Here is a 20,242-nt window from a genome sequence, read left to right as displayed (position 1 = left end):
TGCCATTGATGTGAAGTCTGTGTTGTATGTTAATATATACATACACACGCTTTGAAAGTAAAGTAAAATACAAAATGCAGTACAGCAACAAATATTTTTTTTATGTGTTTGTTGACCAAGGTGATGCAGGCTCAGTGTATAAAGACAGAGACTGAATTCTATCGCTTTAGTCAAAGTGAAATAATCAAGGGAGAAGGACACACAATGGGAGCTCTGTACTGGCAACTCAATGACATTTGGCAGGCACCTTCGTGGGCTTCCTTGGGTAAGTTCTGTGACAGTCTGGTAAAAAGCTATCCATCTATCCATCTTGTTTTGTTTTGAAGTATCAGAGTAAGAAGTAAGGCTCTGCTTCCTCTCTTGGGCACCTTTGCAAACTTTGAAAATGTTTCTGTCCGTCCTTTAGAAATGCTTTCCAAAAAAGTGTTTTTCAGGATCATCCTGATAGTCTGTGGAAGTGGAAGAGGGTAAAGAACAAAGCAATTCCTTTCCTATGGAAGTTTTGGTGTTTTAAGTTCAGATGTAGCAGCCGCCAACTCTTACCCTTGTTTTAGCAAGCTTTAGTTCAGAGATGTTAAAGTCGTATGTAACTCCTAATTTCTTAAAAATATTTTTTTTTTTTCATTTAAGCAGTATTCTCATTTCTCCCAAGGAAAAAATATAATTGACATTATATTTTATATACAAAAAAATATAAGCTGCCTATTAGGAAGCATCCATGTTTAAGGTTTGAGGGCACAACCCCCTTTGTGAGGTAAACTTTCATTTACCCTTGCTTCTCTTATTTAGAGCTGGGTCTTCCTGAAACTGCGTGTGATAGTCGCCCTGGTTTTTCCAGAGAAATCACGCATTTTTTGCAAGTTTAATTCTTTTAAAATTGGAAACTTCTAAGAAATTATGTTCCTGCCCTAGCAATTCCTGATTATATTTATTGGCTCAACTGTACAGATGCATAAATGTACCTAAGCCACCCCGGGTGAAAATGGACAGAGAGGGTGCTAGTGGGATAGGAGGGTAAGAGGAAGCACCCATGTATAATTATACCTTCCATAATCCCAGCAAATTTGGTTGATTTTATTGCCCCTGCACCACCCCCCCGCCATGGTAAAATGATCAAAACCACTGCCTTCAGTTAGGTAGTAGTGCACTGTCAAAAAAACCCTACAAAACCGTGATCCTGTTCTGAGCAGGATGAGATTTAGTCTGTAAAGGCAAGCCATCTAGATTTCTTCTGTAGTCAGTTGGGGAGAGATGGTCATCTCGAGTGTGATTCATTGTGTCCTTAGCTGTCTAGTAAGTGGGATGAATTATCTTCTGCACACTGAATTGATTTTCATAGAACTTCATATGACACCTCTTGCCCAGCATAGCTTCTGAGAAGCTCCTTATAGGATAAGATGAATCCCTGAGATTTGGTGTCTAACTTAGTGTCAGGTGAGGTGAATCACTCTTTGTGACTAAATATTCTGCTAGTACGCTGTTTATGCACATGATATCTCCTTATATATATATATATTTTTTTTTCTTTTAGAACACAAAAATGGAGTAATCAGACATATAAAGAGATAAGTCACTTAGGCAGTAAGAAATAGGGGAGGAATGTGTGGTATGAGGAAAGTGACTGTGCTTCGTGTTCCAAACATTTTTGCTAGAAGTCATTTTGAAATGGAGAAGCTGTTCTATGGCAGCTCTATAGGACTTGGGTAGATTCTCTTTCAGTTTTACTTATTTCTCATATATTCTGTTTTTGAAAATCTTTCTTTAAGAACTTAATGTGTGAAGAGATATGAGTAAACTAGAAAAAGCTAAGAGTTAGTGTGAAGTTCTTGATCTGTCCTTAGAACAAAATGCCATTTGGCCTAAAAAAATCAGCATACCTCATCTTCCCCCTTTTTCTGTGGGATATGTTTATCCCTCTTCCTTTTTATTTTTGCTCTTCCCACCTTCCACCCCCCAGCTTTATTCAACCAAGCAAAGTAACTGCAACCAACAAAGAAAAACAAACCAGCAGAAGAAACAAGCTGTTTTATTTAAATGTTAAGGCAGTGGTCCAACTATAATGCTCATCTTTCTGGACTTTCTAGACTTGTATTAGGAAATGGAATATCCCAATGTTCATTTTTATGATTCTAGCAATAGCTGATGCTCCTAGGCTTTAAGTGCCTCGAGAAAAAGATGCTTGGAAAAATGTCTCTTTGTGAAGACAGGTGTATTGATAGATGAAGTGATTGTGGAGACCATATAAATGTCTTTCTAAGTACAGAGCTGACGTCATTGTAGAAAATATATCAAATACTTGAATTATTCATATGTTGTTGAAATTAGTTTACAGAAAAGAAGCTCAGCAGAGATACAGCTGTCCCTTTGTTTTGTTCTGTCCCTCAGTGGAATGAGGAAAGGTTTAATATTCATTTAATTAGGCAGCGTGGTAGAGGGATTTTTGAAATGCTAATGGCTGAAATTATGCAAAACTTCAGAGAAATTAGTTTTATTTGCACTTCAAAAACACGTTTCTGCATCTTGTTAGATGGCACAGTAGTACCACCAATGAGTGCTTCTCATTTAAATCTGTTATTTCAGGGAGCCATGGAGGGGCTTACATAATTTCCCGTACAATGTGGAAGTGTTTCCTCATGAAGTGGGGAGGGAAGAAAGTAGCAAGTATTTCTCCTTTTAACTTACCTTTAAGGTGTTTGCTTGGGATTGAATGAAAATACAACACAGCATTCCTGAATGTCTTCCTTCAGTTCAGAACTAAACAGTTTTTACCGCAAATGGGTTTTGCTCGCTAGCACCTAGTTGTGGAGCTGGTTGTGCCATGTTGAACGTTTTAGCATCTGTGCAGTGTATTTTGGTGAAGAGTGCGGTGATGCACGTGGGAAATTACCTCGCTCCCACACAAGTGTCACCTTGAGGTACCCAACTCGGTTGTCATGAGATTCCCTTGAACAGATAACCAGCTTTTATTGCAGGTTCAATATTTAGAGCCCCTAGCGAGCTGAAACCACAGGCTATTATGGAGTATAATAGATCTAAATTCGTGAGACAGAGGTGAGGAAGGACTAGCAGCATGTTTCTCAGGTTGCCTTTAATGGTGTGAAGTGATTAATTTAAAATCTGTTCCAGGGAGAACTGTTTGTTCTCCCTCCTGCTATCAGTGTGGAAGGCTTCAGGGAAGAGTCAGAAAAAAGGGTACTGGGGTCTCATTACAAAACTAATTTTAGTTTCCTGTTTTGAAGTTTCATGCCGCAGAGAGTGCAGACCCCATGTTATTAACAGGAAAAAAATTGGGGTTTTCTTTAAGAATTAAAAATTTAAAAATTGGATTTCCTTAACAGTTCATTTAAATGTGGGGGGAGGAGGAGAAAACCACACTATGGCTGTTTTGAATAACTTTTGACTGTTGCCTTTGGGCTTGCATGTCTGTAACAGGAAAGTTTAAGCCCAGAGATCTCTCATGATAGCTACCCGATCTACAGATTTCTTGCATCCATTTTTGGGGCAGGGGGAGTATTTTATATGCAACTTGGCTATTTTTAAATCAAGAAATGTGACTCTGGTCTTAAGGAAATCAAGACAACAGAGGAGCTGAAGAATGTGGCTTTTTTTTTTTTTTTTACCATTGAACTTCAGTTTTCTGTGCTGTCTGAAGTTACTTTTGACAATTGTATTGTCAAGATCTTGTTGCTGGAAAAATTGTCTGCTTACCTTGGATCAAAGATTAGCAGTGTTTTCAAACATCCCAAAACAATAGCTGTAGTAGTTGAGCCCTAAGATGAGTTCTGAAATGGTACAAACTTCTAAGTGTGTGGTTTGTTTGCTTTTGTTTGTTGGTTGGGCATTTGTTTGTTTGTTTGTTTTTCCCTGCAGAAGTGTAATACCAAGTTCAGTCTGAGTTGTTTTCTCCCTTGTTCAGGTTTCTTGAGGATCTGTGTATCTGCTGCTTAGGTAGCAAACTTTCTCTCTTTCCCTCCAGTAACCACTGCAACGGGGTTATGTAAACCAGTTGGAAATCAAGGCACAGCAGAACTTTGAGGGTAGGGCCCATTTGAAGAGAAATGGGATTTTATATTACGCTAAGTGGCAAAAATGGCTCTACTTCAATTGCACTATTAATTTTCATATTTAAGATAGTTGAAGCCTATATTTTCATCATGTAAATTAAGCTGAGGAAAAAATTCAAGTCAGCAGGCACTGAAACCCCAGCCCATGCTGGGTAACTTGTCTGAGCTTGTGGTGGGCTCTGTCTGAGTCCTGCAGTGACAATTGAAATTCCTGAGAGTCTTGTGGCAGTCCTGAAGGCTTCAGAGAGTCCAGCCCCTCCCAAAGCCTGAGGTTAGGTGCAGGCCCATTTCACGTACAAGGCCCAATGCTTTTATTTTTCAGATCAGATGCTGTCCCACAGTTTCCTCTATTTCAGATAATCCATCCCCAATCCAAATCTCTTCTCACGTTTCACGACCCTGAAAAGTAATTTTTTAGCACTCCCTGGTTTGGGCAGAATTGTCCTTTAGACCACCAATGTTTTCTGCCAGGAATTGTCCTTGGAATGCAAGAACATAGCGTTGTTCATATACTGAACAACACCAAAATGCTGTGTTCATCAGTTTATCAACAGCCTGTCTGTTCTGAAGAAACTCAGCAGCCTCTCCTGAAGTTTTTGTTCAGACTTCATCTCTTCAGTTTGCTTCAGTGCTATTAACTTGCATGCCAGTAGTGTTTTGTTGACAACAGTCTGATCTCATAGCACAGTTGAATTTTGTATGGTTTTTCCAGCAGATATGAGCTTTTCTTGTCTGTCCTCCAACAAAACAAGGTGATGTGCAAGATGCTAAGCTGGAGCTAAAACACTTTGCTGTCCACAAAGTTCATTCATGTCTATGTGGAGTGCAGGCAGAACATGCTCAGGTCTGCCAGTGAAAGCCACAAAAACACCCTTTAAAGACTACATCACTGTGGATGAAGTCCTTAATTATGAGACGTTTGAAAGAGCTAAGAGCTTTGTACAAGCACCAAAACACAGACAGGTAATTAGTTACAACAAAAAGATGTTACTGGAAACAATCCATGGACTTTAAACCTGTTGTACAAAACAAAGAGCCAGAAACAAAAATGAAACCACTATCTAATCCTCTACTCTGCTCTCATGAGACCCCACCTGGAGTACTGTGTCCAGCTCTGTGCCCTCAGCACAGGAAAGACATGGACCTGTTGGAGTGGGTCCAGAGGAGGGCCACGAAGATGATCCAAGGGCTGGAGCACCTCTCCTATGAGGACAGGCTGAGAGAGTTGGGGTTGTTCATCCTGGAGAAGAGAAGGCTCCAGGGAGACCTTATAGTTGCCTTTTAGTACTTTAAAGGGGGCCTACAGGAAAGATGAGGACAAAGTTTTTAGCAGGGCTGGTTGTGATAGGACCAAAGGGTAATGGTTTTAAACTAAGAGATATTTAGACTAAATATAAGGAAGAAATTTTTTACGATGAGGTTGGTGAAACACTGGCACAGGTTGCCCAGGGAGGTGGTAGATGCCCCATCTCTAGTAACACTTTAGGTCAGGTTGGACGGGGCTCTGAGCAATCTGATCTAATTGAAGATGTCCCTGCTCATTGCAGGGGGGTTGAACTAGATGACCTTTAAAGGTTGCTTTCCAACCCAAACTATTCTGTGACACAACATTTGATGGCTTTTCCGGTTTGTTAATGGCAGACTTTCAAAGTATTAAAAGTAATGAGGTACTGCTTTCCATTAAAGAGGCAAAGCAAACTGATTGGCACATGTCTACATCATGTTTACTGACTCCCATAAAGTAAGTGTTGTCTAGATCTTGGCAAATTCATTTTGCCTAACTCAGAGCTGTCTTTGCTTTGAGAACTTGGGGGTTTTTTTGTCTTCACTGCTACTTATGTTCATCTAAGGAAGAACTGAAAGAGGAGGACTGAAAAAGGGTAAGAGAGCACTTTGTATAAGCACGGAAAGTCAGACTGTATTGTCTCTTCGCAGTGGTAGTAGTTGGTGACAATGCCAGCATGTTTGTCTGGATTCTCAACAACATAGATACTCCGGCCCCTTGCTTAACGTGTGGTACGCTGGGTCAATTTTCTTAATGTCACTGTGTTTAAGGCTTTCTTAAACTGAATAACAGCATACCAATGATAGGACCAACACTTACAAATGTAACCTTTTGATGAAGCTCAAAGAAAAGCTTGAAAGAGCATCAGATCCCTTCCAGAGCAGACCCTTATCTGGAAGGCGACAAGAGTAACTTCAGTCATTCTCTGCGCTTGATAGAGGTGAAAAAAGGTGGAGGGGGAAATTGTATTGCCATAGCAGGATCAGAGAGACCAAGGAGGGATTATGTGTCCAGGCAATGTTGGATTCAATCTGAATCTTTTTTTCCTTTTAATCCTTTTCAGAGTATGGTGGTAAGTGGAAACTGCTTCATTACTTTGCCCAGAACTTCTTTGCACCACTGCTGCCTGTGGCCTATGAAGACAAAGGTGTGTTGTATATTTACGGTGTCTCAGATTTTCATGTGGACCACAAGCTGACTTTGAGGGTAAGTGACACCTGTCTTGCCACTCTTGTATCCCTCCCACAAAAATGTGAGAGGCTGAAATGAGCGTATCTTTGTATAGACAAGCTTCAGCAAGTCCATGCTCAACCGCAATGAGGTGCAAATCTTGTCTTTAATCTTCTTGGGGGAAACTGTCCTTTATTGTAGTTTATTTCTGGTCTGAGTTATTGTAACAAGCTTAAATTCATATTTTCTAATAATATCAGAGAAGCATTGGCAGTAGGGTAGTTGTGATGAATAATATATTTCGCACTTCAAGAAAATTTGGAACATAAAAATTTGAAAGGAGTTAAGATCCGTTCCTAACTGCAAACCCTTGTTTAGGTAAAAAAATAATCTAAAATTTATGAAGAGAGAGAATGCTGTAATTCTCATTAAGTGCCTGTCTTCCAAATTATGCCTTGGGGTTATGTGTTTTGTTGTTGGGGTTTTTTTTTTGTGTGTGGTTTTTTCTTTTTTTTAACATAAAGGTGCATTCATAATGCATGTGTGATCTCTGGGAATGTATTTTACTGTATTAATATAACTTCCATAATCCCTTTTAAGATGGTGTAGCTTGCTTCTATTTAATGGTGATTGTGCAGAAGCTCTAGATTACCCAGTTGGGTTACATCAGATAACGCTGAGCAATCTCCAGAAAAATCCTTTGTTTGACTTTTTTTTTTAATCAGGGAGGGGAGTAAAAGGAATCAACAAATTAGTCACTCACTAATTCCATTTCCCAGAACTCCCTTGGAATTGGAAACCCCCTTCTCTCAAAGAGCCTAGAGAAAACAAAAAGTCGTGTAGAATAAGAACAATAACAGCTCCAGACTGTTTGAAATGGACTTCTTGTTAGGTTTATATAATGATCTAATTATCATGCCGTATTGATTGTTTAAATCTTTGTGGAGTTTCTTGCTAGGTGGAAATCGGCTAGTACTGTCAGGAGAACATCTCTTGCAATGAGCAATCTGAAACCTAGGATGCTGGGCTGTTTTCACAGATGTAACTTTTCTTCTATGCTTTGTGTTCTCTCAACATGCTTGATAGGTTGTTGTCTATGCCTGGAGTTCTTTGGAGCCAGTATGCACCCTTGCCAAAGACGGTGTGACTGTTAAAGCACAAAGTGCTGTCCCCATCCACAAGGAATCCATAAATTACTTGCTGGAAAGATGCAGGAATTGCACCAGGAAAAGCTGCGTTATTACTTTTTGTCTTGTGGGAGAAGGTGGGCTCCAGAGCCCTACGAACCATCACTTCCTTTCGTCACTAAAGGATGCTGTAGGATTACAAAAGTCCCAGCTTAGTGTAAGCATCAGTCATGCTAAATTACAGTATTTCATTTTGCTAATCTTACTGTTTTGAGTTGTTTGCCCGCTATGCGGTGTCTGATTCCACTGAATGTTCTTTCTCCTTAGCTGTTGCAATTCTAGCTTCCATGTTGAGTTCAAAATCAGATTTTATTTTTTTTCTGGGGGGGGGGGTTGGTGGGGAGAGGAGAAGAGAGCAGGGTGTTACTATATGCATATCTAAATAAGACTTGTGGTTTGGTTTTGGTAGGGTTTTTTGTGTGTTTTTTTGTTGTTTGGGTTTTGTTTTGTTTTAAATAATGAAGTTGCCATTTCATTTGTTCTGTCTGTCTTTCACTTGGCTGCAGCACCATTGCTCCTTTTAATTCTTTTTTTGTCCCTAGATAGCAAATAGCATCATGGCAAGTGTTTTGGCTTGCAGACAGTACTGTATGCGAGTACTGAGGTGATGCTAGTTCAGTTGAGTGTGGAGTGCATTATTGTCAGCAGGATTTCCTCTTGAAGTGCTCAAACTCTCTGATCCGTGTACCATTGCTAACATGCAATATTGCATGCTCCTTTCCTCCTTCTGCAAATCCTTGCCCTCCAGCTAAGGGTTCTGATTTGCATAATAGTGATTAGTTCTTAATATCTGGCAAGTGTGTCAGTCTACTGAACAGGCACAGAAAGCATCAGTGTTGTATAACATTGTCATTTAGTCTATTTCCTGCTTTTCCCTAGATTTCTTCGCTTCTAGCAAGCGTGCCCTGTGTGTGTTACACGCACATTTTGCTGAGCCTTACTTCTTAGCATGTAAATCTTACTGCAAAATTCTTAATCAGCAGATTGGCAGGATGGCGACCTGTGTGTTCTCACATTTGGCTTCCAAACTGCAGCTTCGCTCTGTAGAGCTAAACTAAACAAGGGGGGAATAGAGGTCTTTAATCTCTTTGAATCTGGACCAGCATAATTGCTTTACAAAAAGAAAATGGGCCAGATTTTCCTCTCTTATCTCTTTCATGGCAGCATGGTCTGCCTCCTGATTATACAAAGGAAAGAAATCAGCCTATTTTAATTTTTTTTTTCAGCTGGTGGCACAATCTGGAGTCTGAGTCATGCTGGGTTTTTTTGTGGATGACATCAGCAATAATAAAAGCTCTATAACTGGAGCATCGTTGGGAAATTTCACTCCTTTTTCCCCATGGCTGTGTTGTCTCCACAGTACTAACTAATAAGGATAGCTAGCAAGGATAAATGCAAAGTGGTTATTTTAAGAAAGAATGCAGCTGTGATTTTAAAAAATTACTCTGTTTTGCGGGAAGCTGGTGCTTCTATACATAGTAACTAATAAACTAACCAGACTTTCAAATACGTTGCTAATCCAAGTGCTACTTTTCATAGCATTGCTTTTAAAAACATGAAGACTTTTGTGTTCTTAAGAAAGCACAAAATGTAAAGTATGCGTGCTTTTTCTTAAAAATGAATGGTGGTGTTTTTCTTGTAAGCAGGATGTGATTTCTGCACTTAATATAATTTGTCTGCTTTTTATATATAGTTAATTGGTATTTGAAAATGATGTAGCATAATATTTCATGATAGTGAATGGGGAGTGCTGCGTGAAAACGCATCCTAGTTGTGCTTTTAAGCCTCCCTGAGATTAACCACTGATAGAACTTAATATAAAACGTTGTACCTTGTCCTGATATTTCACAACATAGCTGCCTTCTAAATGTAGTGTAAGGATTTCACTGCCTTGTTCCACTAAGATGAGGTGACATCCTATGTTACTGTGACTTTTACCATCTTTTGCTTCTGTGTATTTCTATTAGCGATGTAATCATGAAGGCCAGCTCCTTCAGTAACTGTGAATTTATAGGTTGAGTGAAGTGTGTTGGTGAAAGGACAAATCTCTTCTGGTGCAGTAAGTATAGGGTACCAGTAGTACGTACAAGTCAGATTACTATTTGTTCGGTTATTTTCATAAGAAGATGGCACAGTGATAATACTTCATGGTATTTTTCCACAATCTGCAGTATTCTGTAGGAAAGCTATAATAACACTTGCAGTTTTTGCATGATTCTTATATATGAATCCTGTTGGTTTGACCTTTTGTTCCGTAGGAGAATAATAATTTTGGTCAAATGTGGTTGTTCACTCTGTTTTACTTACATGCAGGTCTTTCTCAGTTCAGGTGTAACTGGGTTCTTCTTTAACATGTATATTTTCTTTTATTTATTTATTTATTTATATTTCTCTTCTAGGCCTCTGTATCCCAACAAGATGACGTTTATATATTCGCTCTTCAGACCACTGCAATTGCTCCTTTTGTTTCTCTGGATGTAGGGAGTATAAAAGGCAGATTTAGTGATAATGGTTTCCTCATGACCGAAAAGAAGAAACTGGTTGTGTTTTATCCTTGGGAACCTACCAGTGTTGAAGAACTAGAAAAGTCACTAACCTTGACCTCTCTGGTGGATGTTGTCTGAGGATACTTCAGTTCCTTCTAGATGAGGAGTGAAACAGGAGGAGGGGAAAAATGAGAAGAATTTGACTAAAGTTGAAGAGATGTACAATTTGAGCTGACTGGAGAACATACTGCCTATTCCTGTCATGTGTGAATTTTAAATGCTGGTTCAGTGTAAAGATACCAAGAGCAAAGCTTTGTGTGTAATATATGTGGTGTGTTGAAAGTAAGGCTTTATCGGGGAACAAGAAAAATAATCCCATTTATAAAACAGGAGGGGTGAGTCAGTGCAAGAGAGCTAGTCTGGGTTCTCCAGTTCACATGAGATTGGAGTTGTGAATTCATCCTAATTAAGAGGCAACACAAATATGCGCCTCCAGACTATGGTTGTAAAAATCCGTATTTTTTCCAGTTTCATTATGCCGTAAGTGAAAATTCATCTAACAGCAAGGTATGCTGGGGGCAAGGGGGAAGAGCAGGGAGTGAACCTGGGATCACCTCCACAGGTGTGCCCCACTTGGAGTGTTTTGATCTGTCTACACCCAAAATGGGAGAATGCTAGTCCTACGCTTTCAGATACGCGGCTGTCACTCCGACAGGTATCCTGCCTGCCTCCTGCAAAATAGACTTCCAAATAGACACGAAACCTGGGCTGTCTAGTCAGGCATCAGGCAGATCTGTTCCCCCTTCTGAAAGGGGAATTGAGTACAAGACTTGTTTTCTTCTCTCCTCATGCAACATGAGGAATAACCTTGAGAGCTCTGCATCAAGCTTTGACTATTCCCAGAGAGCTGCAGGTACAGTCTGGGTGGGATCCTGCATAACGTGGCATAGTATGAGATATGCCTGGCCATGGGAAAAGGAACAGGGAGAAGAGTTGACCAAAGGTGCAAAGAGAAAGGAGGCAGTACAGAGAAGAAATGGTCGTGTGAGAGGACCACAGAGTTATAAGTGACTGCTTTTTCACTAGTGTATGCATAATGCAGGGGCTGCTCTTCTCACTCGGTCATTGCTGTGCAGCTGTTCTGTTACCTCCTGGTATTTCTGATGAGTGGCCCTGTGCTCCACACTGACCCTCCTCTCTTTCCAACAAGGGAATACCTCAACATCTTAATTTTGCTTCTTTGTGTGTGGCTACGTTGACACATGATTAGATCTGGTGGTACATTGAAGTCCTTAGTCCATACAAAGTAATGGTGCTTCAATTTCTATTCTGTTTCTGGGTAAGTTGTTTTTAAAATGTTTAGGTTTCCCATAGAAATGTCATTTCACTTTGGCGTTTGATACAAAGAAAATAAGCTTGCTTCAGCATGGGGGGCTGCTGTAGGCTGTGGAGCTGCAAGCCTGAGGGTTTCACCGTTGGGAAATCCAGGCCACCGGTCTACGCTGTGGGCAAGTTGCTAAACATAGGGCTTGTCTATCAGGTGGGGATTGAAATGCAGCTGGGATCTTGCTGGGGTTCTACAAGGATCCTCTCACAGTCCAAGCAAGTATTAATTTTCTTGCAAAGCATCTAGCAGTTTCAGCACTTTACAGTAGAAGGTGTTTGAACAAGCACTACTACTGATGTCCTCCTTCATTGTAAAAGCATCACATGGGTGATGCTTGCCGGTGGGGCTGAAGGTCTGGAGCACGTGTGGAGAGAGCGGCTGCATGTTCCACTGGTCAGTTAGAGAACTTGGAACTGGGGGTTGTTTTCTTGCAGCAATCACCGTGTTAATGGGCAAAGAGATGAACATATTGGCTGATGCTCGGCAATCTCTGGTGCTTTTTGAATTGGGCGTTAAGCAAAACTGACATACTCCTGAGCAAGAAAAACTTAAAGATGAAAGGGAAATGATAAACGGGAGTTGCTTACAAATGCTTTGCTAGGTCACCAAAAAAACTAACTGCAGTTGCATAGGAGGGCTTTTCTGATTCAAAACTTGTCTCAGTTGAAAGAAAACAGGAAAGCAATCAAAATATGCATGTGTATGTGCCAGTGTTTATGGGTTGTATAAAATAAGTAGGGAAAATGATAGTCATGAATGAAACTTAACAGTTAGAAAATGCAGACGTTGATAAAGGAATTTAAAAGTTATCTGTGAGGCATCTTGGGCAAGAATACAAGAAAAACCCTTCAGTTTTTTCGGCATCCTGGTATCAAAGTGGAATCAAAGCATCAACAGAGCCAATATGAGGTAAGGATGGAAAAATGTGGAGAAAATATGGAATAAATATGATTAATAAATATTGCAGCAGTGTATTAGGAAAAGGGCAGGTTCGTTGATGTCTTTCTCTTACGTTGATGTAAAAATACCTCTTCCAGCAATGTCTAGATAGAATATCAAAATGGCACTTAAGAATGTTAAATAGATAAAACTTTGACAGAATTCCTTCTTTCAAAGACAATCAAGACGACTGTGTGAAAGTTGATGATATTTGTTCTTAGTGCATCTCAGAACATGAGTGAAGTTTCAGAGATGTAGAAAAGAGCTTTTGGATTGCTGTGACCTTGTTTAGCCTGTCACAAATTTTAGGCAAAATCATGGAAGAAACAATGTGGTCCATGATCAATAATTGATGAAGTGGCTACGCAACCGATGCCTATCAGCACCCTTATGCAAAAAGCTTTCTTTTATAAAACATATTGGGGTTTTGGGGTTGGTTTGCTTTTTTTTTCTTTTTTTTTTCCCTCCCCCCCCCCCCCCCCCCGCCCCTTGCTTTCTGCAGTTTCCAGACTGGCATAAAAATGTTCAGACAATTTTTAAATTATTGTTATTTTTGAAGGTCAGAATCTCCCTAAAGAGTGGGTCCATTCTTCCTCGCTGGAAAGCTTTAATTCAGTACTAGGTGCTGTTATGAAAGATTAGCAATTGCTTAAGCCAAATGCTTGAGCTCAAAGCAGAATTTTATGGGGGAGGTTCACTTCCATTATTGTCTTAATGTCCTTAATATGTTCTTTTGGTTTCCTGGTGTTGTAGTAGGTGTGTATTTATAGACGCTATTTTCTTCTCTTGCCTGTGCAGCAGCGGCTGTAACGTGTACCTTGGTCAACCATTTCCCCTTGGTACTTTTGCCGTTGCAAACTGTGCTGTACTTGGTTACATTGTTCTGCCTTTGTCTCAGATCAGGGAAAAGATAGGAACGCAACAGTGAAGAGATCTCCAAAAACTCCTATGGACACATCCATCTGTAGCCATGTGAGTGCTGTTGCAGCTACTTGGCGGCACCTGTATTGCCAGTTGTATCTGATGGGCTGGGGATCAGCAGCAGGAGCATTGGGAAGAGCACTTGGTAAGTGTCATGGTGCTTCTCCTCAGTGTCATTAGATTATTAGTGGCAACAGTAGAGGGGAGCGGCCTCATCAATATTCTTGCAATGTTTTGTTCAAGGCATCACAGGGTTTCCTTGTGCTGATGGCCTTTGTTTGCTTCCGGGCTCCCTCTGGGCTGTTCTCCACAGATGGCCAAAGCAGCAGAGTTTCCCTCAGCAGGAGCCATGACAATGCCCTTCCAGAACAGAACTTGAGAGCAGGTTTTGGAAGAAAGCTGTATGGCATTGGCTAATTAGTTGTCCTACAACTGGTCTCTGGCAGAGATTTGACTGAACCCATTCAGGACCTGCAGAGACCATTTTGAGCTTTAGAGGGCACCTCTTTGTTGGTACTTTCTGCCACACAGGGAAGACTAAGTGTGCTCCAGTTTACTAGAGCGTGCTTCCTTGGAAGGTCTTCCAAGTTCTTTTACATCCGTTCCAGGAAAGAAGCGTGTATAAATGTATCTAAAGTTCCTCTCTAAGTAAGCGTTCGCAGCTACGAAGCTTTGTCAGATTTTGTTGTTACCTGCTGCTTGCATGCCATGGGGCTTGGACAGTTTTTCTGCCTTAGAGGCGTGTCTGTCTTCAGTACTTTTAGTTCTATTATTCCCCTTCTGATTTTGGAGATGTGTAGCAGAGACCACTTCAGTGACCTGTAGCAGTGTCACGTGCAGAGGAACAGGCCAGCAAGTTTCTTATTCTCAGGAAAGGACAGGTTTTGTTTTGTAGCTTAGAAGGCAGCCTTTGCGTTGTCAGAATAGCAGTTTTCTTTCTTACCCTCTGAGGGGTAAGTTGAGTCATCCAGTAACTTGCAGTTTGAATGTTTAAGGACATGTTCCAGTCAATTGGGTTTACATAACTCTCTTTCCAGTCAGATGTTACAAGATAGCAAAATGAAAGCCTCAATTTAGTTGAATTAGGGTGGAAAAACAAAACTTAAGTGAAAAACATAGAACCTTAAAATTACTTGGTTTTGTCCCTGCTACCATTGAGGAAAGGCCGTCTTACTGCAGAAGTAGAGTCAGTTAGTAAAGACCTGTAAATGTCAGTTCTAATTATTGGTGTGCGTCACAGCCAAAACGGAGAGGTATCTTTGGCCACTACAGCAAAGGAAACATGCTGCAGCATGAAGGGAAACAACAGCCTGAGGACTGGTCAGGAGGAAGGTGGTGAGTCTGGTTGCTTGCCGGGACCTGCTCTTTGGGGGGGTCTACTTTTGGAAGTTGATCTTGAGATCTCTTGATGGGCTCCGTGAGTGCAAAGTGGTTCAGTATTTCTCTTCCTTTGCGTAGCACTTTTACTTTGTGGCTGACAGGGGACCTGGTTGATTCTGTTGAGCGGAATGGCTGTGGTAAAGAGGTGTTACCCTTGTGTATTAGAACCACTGGCCTGTGGATTGAGCCAAGCTGTCTGGCCCAGGGAGGAGTTGGGTAATCCAGAACAGGAGCTCTAAATAAGAACGAGCGTGGTCTGTCGAGCTGGTGGCCTGGTGGGGAAGCATGCTGTTGTCAGAGGCAGGAGCTGAAAGTTTCGGTCCTTTTTCATGGTTGTGAAAAATCAGAACCTTAAACGCTGGCCTCTGATATCTTTTTGCAAACATTGTGATGGCCAGGCTTTTGCCAGCATTGCAGCTTACCCCTCTCTTCTTGTGTTGTAGCAGTGCTCCTTTGCCTGTTGTAAGCAAGCTGGATAGGACTACCCTGGCATGCTGGCCCTGTGATTCTGGCTTACCAACTAGCATGTCCTATACCAGGATTTAAGCTTCAGCTCACTTCCCCAACAACTGTTAAGGAGCGATGGCGTGAGCCAGCCCTCAGGTGGTTTCCTGTGAAAGAAAGAGTGGAAAGCTTTATCTCTTGTTAGGAGTTTTTGCTGCATTCCACAAGCTCCTGGCTTTTATTACTGCAATACAGTAGCAAAATAATGTAGCAAGTTCCAATTACTGCAAGGGCAGATGAAATTTAGAATTATTTCAGATTTTGATCGTCACTGTAGTAAACTTAAAATTTAATACAAAACTTGAGGATGCCCGAAGGTTACACCTCTCTACATTCCAAGAAAAAGAAAAAGCTTAATTAGATAACCTTTCTTATTTTAATGTTGATCCATTTGAATATTGCAGGTGTTTCCAGGTAAATCTGTGCCGTCACTGTCAAAGGGACAGGAAACATGACTAGCCTCAGAAGGACAAACCCATGAAATTGGCTTTTAAGGATCAGTTTGACGTTGTTGGCTGATGCTTTTTGACTGTACCTCCAGCCTCAGTGCTTTAATTGCTCATGGAAATGTGCACCAGGCTCCTGTGGTATGATGCAGTGCATTAGAAGAGCCTACTGTGGCATGCGCCTAGTCACTACTTCTGTTCGTCCAGCTACAGTGCAGAGATGCCCTGCTCTGAGTAACAGCTTGACAGCTTGCTGGGGAAGCTTTCCTAAAACTTCTAATGGAAAAAATTTAGCTCAAGAAACTCTGATCTTGCTGTTCACGCATGTATCTTAAAAAATACCCAACCTAATCCTGACTTTTGAGACCTTAGTGAATAATACCCTTCTCGGTTTTGCTTCCTCGGAGGTAATATGGAATAGAATGGGGACGATACCCTGTGCCTACAAGGCACAGCGAGGTGGACATGCTCACTTACTGTGCTGAACGAAAATGTTAAGACTGAGTTACACCATTACCACCCTCTTCTTAGCAGTTAAGCGAGAGAGGTTTCTCTCAATCAGCCAGGTGTAGACAGGAGCTCTCAGGCAGCAAATTCCTGAGTTCTTGCAGGACTATTTTTTAGTTTATTCCATCACACTTGTGAAATAGGAATGGTGCGTCCTTTCTGGGCACGAGGTGTATGGATAAATCTGTGTCTGAGGTGAGCAGATACAAGAACGAGGCACGTAAATGTATCTGTCTTGACAGTTATCTGTTAGGAAGAATTCATCTGCTTTAAATGTTTCTGTTAAGACTTGTCTTCATCACTTACTTACGCTTTCTCTTGCTAAGGCTGGTTCCTCTGTATGCTGCCTTCATCCTCATACCTGCAAGGAGCCTGACCTTCTCCCAGCTGCCATCAGTACAAGAATCACCACGCCCTTTACAGGACGACCACCTACTAATATGAAAAAAGGTAAAGCAGACATATTTTTGTTTTTAATGAATTGAGCTGTTTGAGGTAAACACTAGGCTCTCCAGTAGGTTTCCTCAGCGAATAAGAATTACACAAGATGACACAAATGTCTCCTACTAGCTGTCATGCCAGTTTCTGTAATGTGTCCTACCTCCTAGTCTGCCTAGTTCTGACAAACTGTGTGACCTGCCTGCAACACATACTTAAGATGCTAAGGGTTAAGGCAAATGGGAAAAGTTGTCCTATTATGTGACTCAACTAAAAATCTACTGTTCCTGTTTGAATTAGTGAGAATACTTTAATATTTTTCTATTTCTAAACAAAGGCGGGGGGGGGGAAGAGGACCAAAGCCTCTTTTGTTAAATAGACTGAAACTGAGGTGCTGCAAGGAAAGAAGCTGCCAGACTGCCATTTAAAGCACTTGAATACTCAGGGCCTAGGGGAGATGTCCCGCTGTTCATTGCATGATCACTAACCCGATGAACAGCTATTCTGCAGCATTTGGTCATGAAGTGCTTAAGGAAATACAGACCCAGGTGTCTTCTGGTGGTTTAAAAGAGCAGGTCAGAAATAAGGCTACAAGGTGTGAATCAACAGCCCGGATGCCCTGGTGACCTGCAGGACTGTAGAAATCTCAATGCAAGTCTCTGCCAGTCCCCTGAGCTGTGCTGGAAATTGCGTGGCAGCAGAAGCTGCATTTGACTCAGAGAGCAGCTCTATTAAGGCTCAAAAACCTCCTCCACCCCCAGAACATGAGAACCTTTGCCTGCTTGTTACAGCTGGAATGCAAAGAGAACACTAGACAAGTACATTAATTGAAAAAAAAATAAATAATCCCTATGCCTTTGGACCTGCATATGAAGGTTATACATACAACAACAGAACGAAGAATGGCATTTTTACTATTATGCATCTTGGTTTTTAGGAAGTAATTAACATACGCAGTAATTCAGCTGGATATCAAATTATTTCACAAGGTTTTTTTTGCATTACTCATTGTTTAATTCATTGTAGCAAATACTGCTTTAAATGTAACAACTCTCAAGGTTTACCTTGATTCATTTTCTCAGGAGTGACACCCAGGTTACTGAACGGAGCCAGGAACAGCACTGCTAATTTCTATCTTTGTGCCAAGAAAACTGGCTACAAGTGAGTGACAATGGTACGGTGCTGCTCATTGCTTTTTTATCACAAAGTCTAATACCTGTTTTCTCAGTAGTGCCAACATGTGGAACAGTTACACTCAGCAGCTCAAAATTTACGTGCAACAAGAAGAAATACTGCTCAGGAACATGGTTATTAGAGAAGTTTCTAGAGAGCCCAAAGAACCGTCTCCTCAGAGTTTTGCTGAGACGCAAAATAGTTGGTTTCAGTATAAATGATTCTCTGCTGCCATAATTATGAGAACAGAACTAAAAGAGACCCTGAATCAGTCTTTAGTTCCAAAGCACAGCTGCTCAGCAGTAGCTGATGCTCCTGGTCTCCCACCATAAAAGATACTTAACTTTAGGACAGGTGGCTTGCAACCCTTTGTTTATTTCAGTATTTGGAAAGTGCTTGCCTAAATCTTCAATAACTCTACTTGAAAGATACATAAAAATTACAAGAGTAGACAAGAGATTTCATTTTGGGTTTTTATTATAAAAGTAAAATAAAAATAGGCATTTAAAAAGCACATTTTTTTAAAAGGAACAGATATAAAAAAAACCTATTTACAAATAGAAAAATGCCAAACTTGAAAATTTTTTTGAATAAGAGGCACCAAAGTTTAAATACATTGTTTGAAATATACAAGATTCTTTTTTTTTTTTTTTTAGGATTCTCTCGTCTCTCTGAATTGTCATTGTGATTAAAGTAATGATTTTTCTTTGACAGCTATTTTATGAGCTTTTTTTCATGTAACTGTGCTGCAAAAATTATAAAGAGAGCAGCTAGAAACTGTATCCTTTACTCGCTCTGTGTGCCTTACCTCTTTTAATTGAGTTGGTATTACACACTAACGAGGAGTGACTTTCACCTATAAAAGAAAGTCCTTGCAAACGAGAAAAGCTTCGTCAATCACTCACGGTGTCCAGTCCTGTGTATTAATGCAGCAGCAGAGCCCTGGTTATTGTGTATGGCCGGTAAATGAATAAAGTTAGATGTACTTGGGGAAGGAAGCAACGGTTAGGAGTTGCCTGCTGAAGTCGCTGTTTGTTCAGGTTCCTGTGTGGTTCCTCCAGCGCCTGCTTTTTGGTTGTGAATTCACTTCCCTCTGGCCAGGATGACACCAATGTAATTTTAAATGTCATGTTTGTTCCTGTAACTGCATATTGCTAATTGAGTATTACTAGTTAGCTATATAACTGCTTCGCACTGAACTTTCATGTCCATAGCCCAGGATCATTTTGCTAAGTGTTACTGATGGCTTGCTGTTCAGAGAGTCTGAATAAGTAAAGCTCAGTTTGCGGAAGGAGGTCTCCACACCACTGTCACACGTGCTTTCGTTGTCTTGAAATTTGCTATTATAAAGCTCGCCTGAGGGAAAGAGAAAAGGGAAATACATTATCGTTTGTGTTGCTTCGGTAATATTGCTTTCAGAAAAGTCTAAGGAATGCAAACCAATAGGTTAAACCTCTTCTATGGGAAAATAATGCTAACTTTAGATATTATAATACGAAAAGCTGTGCTCAATGGTTTCAGTTGACCAAAGCACGTGATCTGATGCACTGCTGGCAGAGATCGACTGCACTTGGAGCTTGGAGGGGATGAGAAGCCTGGTGCTCTGCTGACACTAATGCTGCCACCGCACTAGTCAGCACTCAGCACGAGTGTGGTAGTAGCAGGGCAAAAGGTTCTCTGGCTCTCAGATTCTCTGTGCAAGTATACAGCTCCAGGATGAGGGTCCTAAAACTTTCTCATGTTATTTCACTTACAGATTTATTTTTGAGACAAGTACTTGAACAATTTTAATCTAGTAAGTGAGCCTGAAGTATGAAGAAGTCAGCAGCAGCTGTCATCTGTGCAAGATCCACAAAAGGAGTGCCTGACTGCAAGAGAACACTATCTGAGTTGAAGGTATGATGTGGGCAGCATACTGGAGTTTACTACTATTTTTTTAAAAAAACATCATAAAATAAATGATGTGATGCAGTCTATTTATGTTGCAAAGCAGCAGAACCCCTCTTACCCTTCAAGATTAATCTAAAGGGGCAATATGCGTACAAGCACATTCTCGGATAGGTGTGAAGGTTCATTCCATGACTGAATAAACAGTTTTGTATAGAGTAAATTGGCAATGTTAGACCAGGATGGAGTTACTGTGGTGTTTCTTTTTTCTTTTCAGAAATATCTACAATATTTTCACATAGGGTATAAGTTTCCACTTTAGGGCGTTGGCAGCTCTACTGGTGTTTGAACAGGGCATCAGGAAAAAACAAAGGTTTTTATTACTTGACATGGCCAGGCAGTGACTGAACATTCCTGATGACTTCCTGCCCTCTCACAACCTTTGTTTTTCTGCTAGTAGAGGCCCCT

At 40.8% G+C, this 20,242-nt stretch overlaps 2 protein-coding genes across 17 annotated transcripts in view; one reads left to right on the top strand and one right to left on the bottom strand.

Moving 5' to 3' along the window:
• The window catches only part of MANBA (mannosidase beta), a 75,485-nt gene that overhangs the window by 50,563 nt on the left and 4,680 nt on the right, over nucleotides 1–20,242 (top strand). For 11 of the 14 annotated variants that reach the window (XM_054203823.1, XM_054203827.1, XM_054203831.1 and 8 more), the window contains 8 exons: nucleotides 121–265; nucleotides 6,413–6,555; nucleotides 7,606–7,863; nucleotides 10,106–12,488; nucleotides 13,417–13,584; nucleotides 16,603–16,726; nucleotides 17,797–17,888; nucleotides 19,644–19,783. In XM_054203823.1, coding sequence (XP_054059798.1) covers nucleotides 121–265; nucleotides 6,413–6,555; nucleotides 7,606–7,863; nucleotides 10,106–10,330 — 771 coding nt within the window. In that variant the 3' untranslated portion in view covers nucleotides 10,331–12,488; nucleotides 13,417–13,584; nucleotides 16,603–16,726; nucleotides 17,797–17,888; nucleotides 19,644–19,783. Of the gene's footprint in view, nucleotides 1–120; nucleotides 266–6,412; nucleotides 6,556–7,605; nucleotides 7,864–10,105; nucleotides 12,489–13,416; nucleotides 13,585–15,727; nucleotides 15,911–16,602; nucleotides 16,727–17,796; nucleotides 17,889–19,643; nucleotides 19,784–20,242 lie in introns of all 14 variants that reach the window. The other 3 variants (XM_054203822.1, XM_054203824.1, XM_054203821.1) reach the window with 3 other exon arrangements.
• Nucleotides 12,991–20,242, bottom strand: part of NFKB1 (nuclear factor kappa B subunit 1) — a 65,313-nt gene continuing 58,061 nt past the window's right edge. For all 3 annotated transcript variants that reach the window (XM_054203816.1, XM_054203813.1, XM_054203815.1), the window contains exon 24: nucleotides 12,991–19,243. In XM_054203816.1, coding sequence (XP_054059791.1) covers nucleotides 19,056–19,243 — 188 coding nt within the window. In that variant the 3' untranslated portion in view covers nucleotides 12,991–19,055. The remainder of the gene's footprint in view (nucleotides 19,244–20,242) is intronic.

Source organism: Rissa tridactyla, chromosome 5 (genome assembly GCF_028500815.1).
Source record: "Rissa tridactyla isolate bRisTri1 chromosome 5, bRisTri1.patW.cur.20221130, whole genome shotgun sequence".
Taxonomy (NCBI): domain Eukaryota; kingdom Metazoa; phylum Chordata; class Aves; order Charadriiformes; family Laridae; genus Rissa; species Rissa tridactyla.
Note: the sequence above shows the minus strand (reverse complement) of the source record. Positions and strands in the feature narration are given on the sequence as shown.